This window comes from Entamoeba dispar, genomic scaffold (assembly GCF_000209125.1).
Source record: "Entamoeba dispar SAW760 scf_1105229464223 genomic scaffold, whole genome shotgun sequence".
Classification (NCBI taxonomy): domain Eukaryota; phylum Evosea; order Mastigamoebida; family Endamoebidae; genus Entamoeba; species Entamoeba dispar.
Window position 1 is genome coordinate 1 of NW_001856085.1, and position 1,616 is coordinate 1,616.

Here is a 1,616-nt window from a genome sequence, read left to right on the forward strand (position 1 = left end):
TAGAGAAAATATGCACTATAATCTATGGAATGAAAGTACTATTAAAATGATGAAATATTTTGATCAATTTGTTGGAAATAATAATTGGAATCTTATTCAAGATGAAACTCGCTATCTTTCTCAAAGAGAATGTCAAACTCCTGTTTGTATTCAAATTATTTCTGCAGAAGGAATTAAGCATTATAAAATAACTAAATTAAAAGATGATAGTGAAATAGTAAATCTTGAAGAAGATGTAAAAATTTATATTACTGGTTCATTACATTATGGAACTCGTTTATTAGTTAGACAAGAATTTACGCCAGTGTATCAAATTAAAGAAGGTAAATTACATTTAAATTCTCCTATAATGATGACATTTAATATACTTATATCAACTCTTCCTAAAGAAACAAGATTAACATTATCAATTTATATGACAGATACTCCTATTAATTTACCAATCTTAGAAACCAATAAAAAAGATATTTGTTTAGCAACTATTAATTGTAAATTAGTTGACCATAATGGTTATTTTATGAAAGGATTATTTAATGTTGGAATGTGGGAAAGAATTGAACCAAATCCTATTATGATGTGTTGTGAAAATACTTCTTCAAATACCTGTAAGTTACATTATCGAATGATAGAATTTAATAAACCTGTTAAAATGAATACTTTTACTGCAAATGAACAAGAATTAAATACTAACATAATAGATTCTATTAAAATTGATTCTGAACATACACTAAGATTTAAATATGTTGTTGAAGCTGATCCATTAACAATACTTAGTCAAGAGGATTGTAGATTATTATGGAAATATAGGTATCTAGTTGAAAAAACAAAACCTGGATCATTAGCACGTTTAGTTTCTGCTGTTGATTTTACTCAACAAAGTGAAGTATTAGAATTACATAGATTATTAAATAAATGGCCATTACTTAAACCAACTCAAGCATTAGAGTTATTGGATTTTAGATTTCCAGATGAACAAGTAAGATTATTTGCTTTAAAATGTTTAGATGCAATGAAAGATTATGAATTAGTTAATTTTCTTCCTCAACTTGTTCAAGCATTAAAATTTGAATTACATCATCAAAGTAATTTAGCATATTTTTTACTAAGAAGAGCATTAAGAAATAAAAACATTATTGGACATCAATTCTTTTGGTTTTTAAAAGCTGAGATGCATGATAATAGAGTAACTGAACGATATGGAGTGCTATTAGAGGCATTTTTAAATGGGTGTGAAAATTATAGAACAGAGTTATATAATGAAGTAACATTTCAAAACCAGTTAGTTGTTATTGCTAATAAAGTGAAACAAATAGAAGTAAAAGAAGAACAAAAACAATTACTTAAAGATTCATTAGCAAAATTAAAATATCCTGAAGAAATGTCATTACCATTAGATTCACGATTTAGAATAAAAAAACCAGTTCCAAATACTGGAAATGTATTTAGTAGTAAAAAGAAACCACTGATGTTAGTATTAGAAAATGTAGATCCATTAGGAGATAATATTATGGTTATACAAAAAGTTGGTGATGATCTTAGACAAGATGTTTTAAGTTTACAAATGATTCAATTAAAGAATAATATTTGGAAATCTGCAGGATTAGATTTAAGAATGT

The 1,616-nt window shown here is 25.7% G+C and overlaps 1 protein-coding gene across 1 annotated transcript; it reads left to right on the plus strand.

Moving 5' to 3' along the window:
* Positions 1 to 10: 10 nt before the first annotated feature.
* Positions 11 to 1,610, plus strand: EDI_288620 (phosphatidylinositol 3-kinase catalytic subunit gamma, putative; the record flags this gene model as incomplete). The annotated part of the gene is made up of 2 exons (XM_001741974.1): positions 11 to 1,546; positions 1,605 to 1,610. The coding sequence occupies 2 exons, from the start codon at positions 11 to 13 to the stop codon at positions 1,608 to 1,610; spliced, it is 1,542 nt and encodes a 513-aa protein (XP_001742026.1).
* Between the last annotated feature and the right edge of the window lie 6 nt (positions 1,611 to 1,616).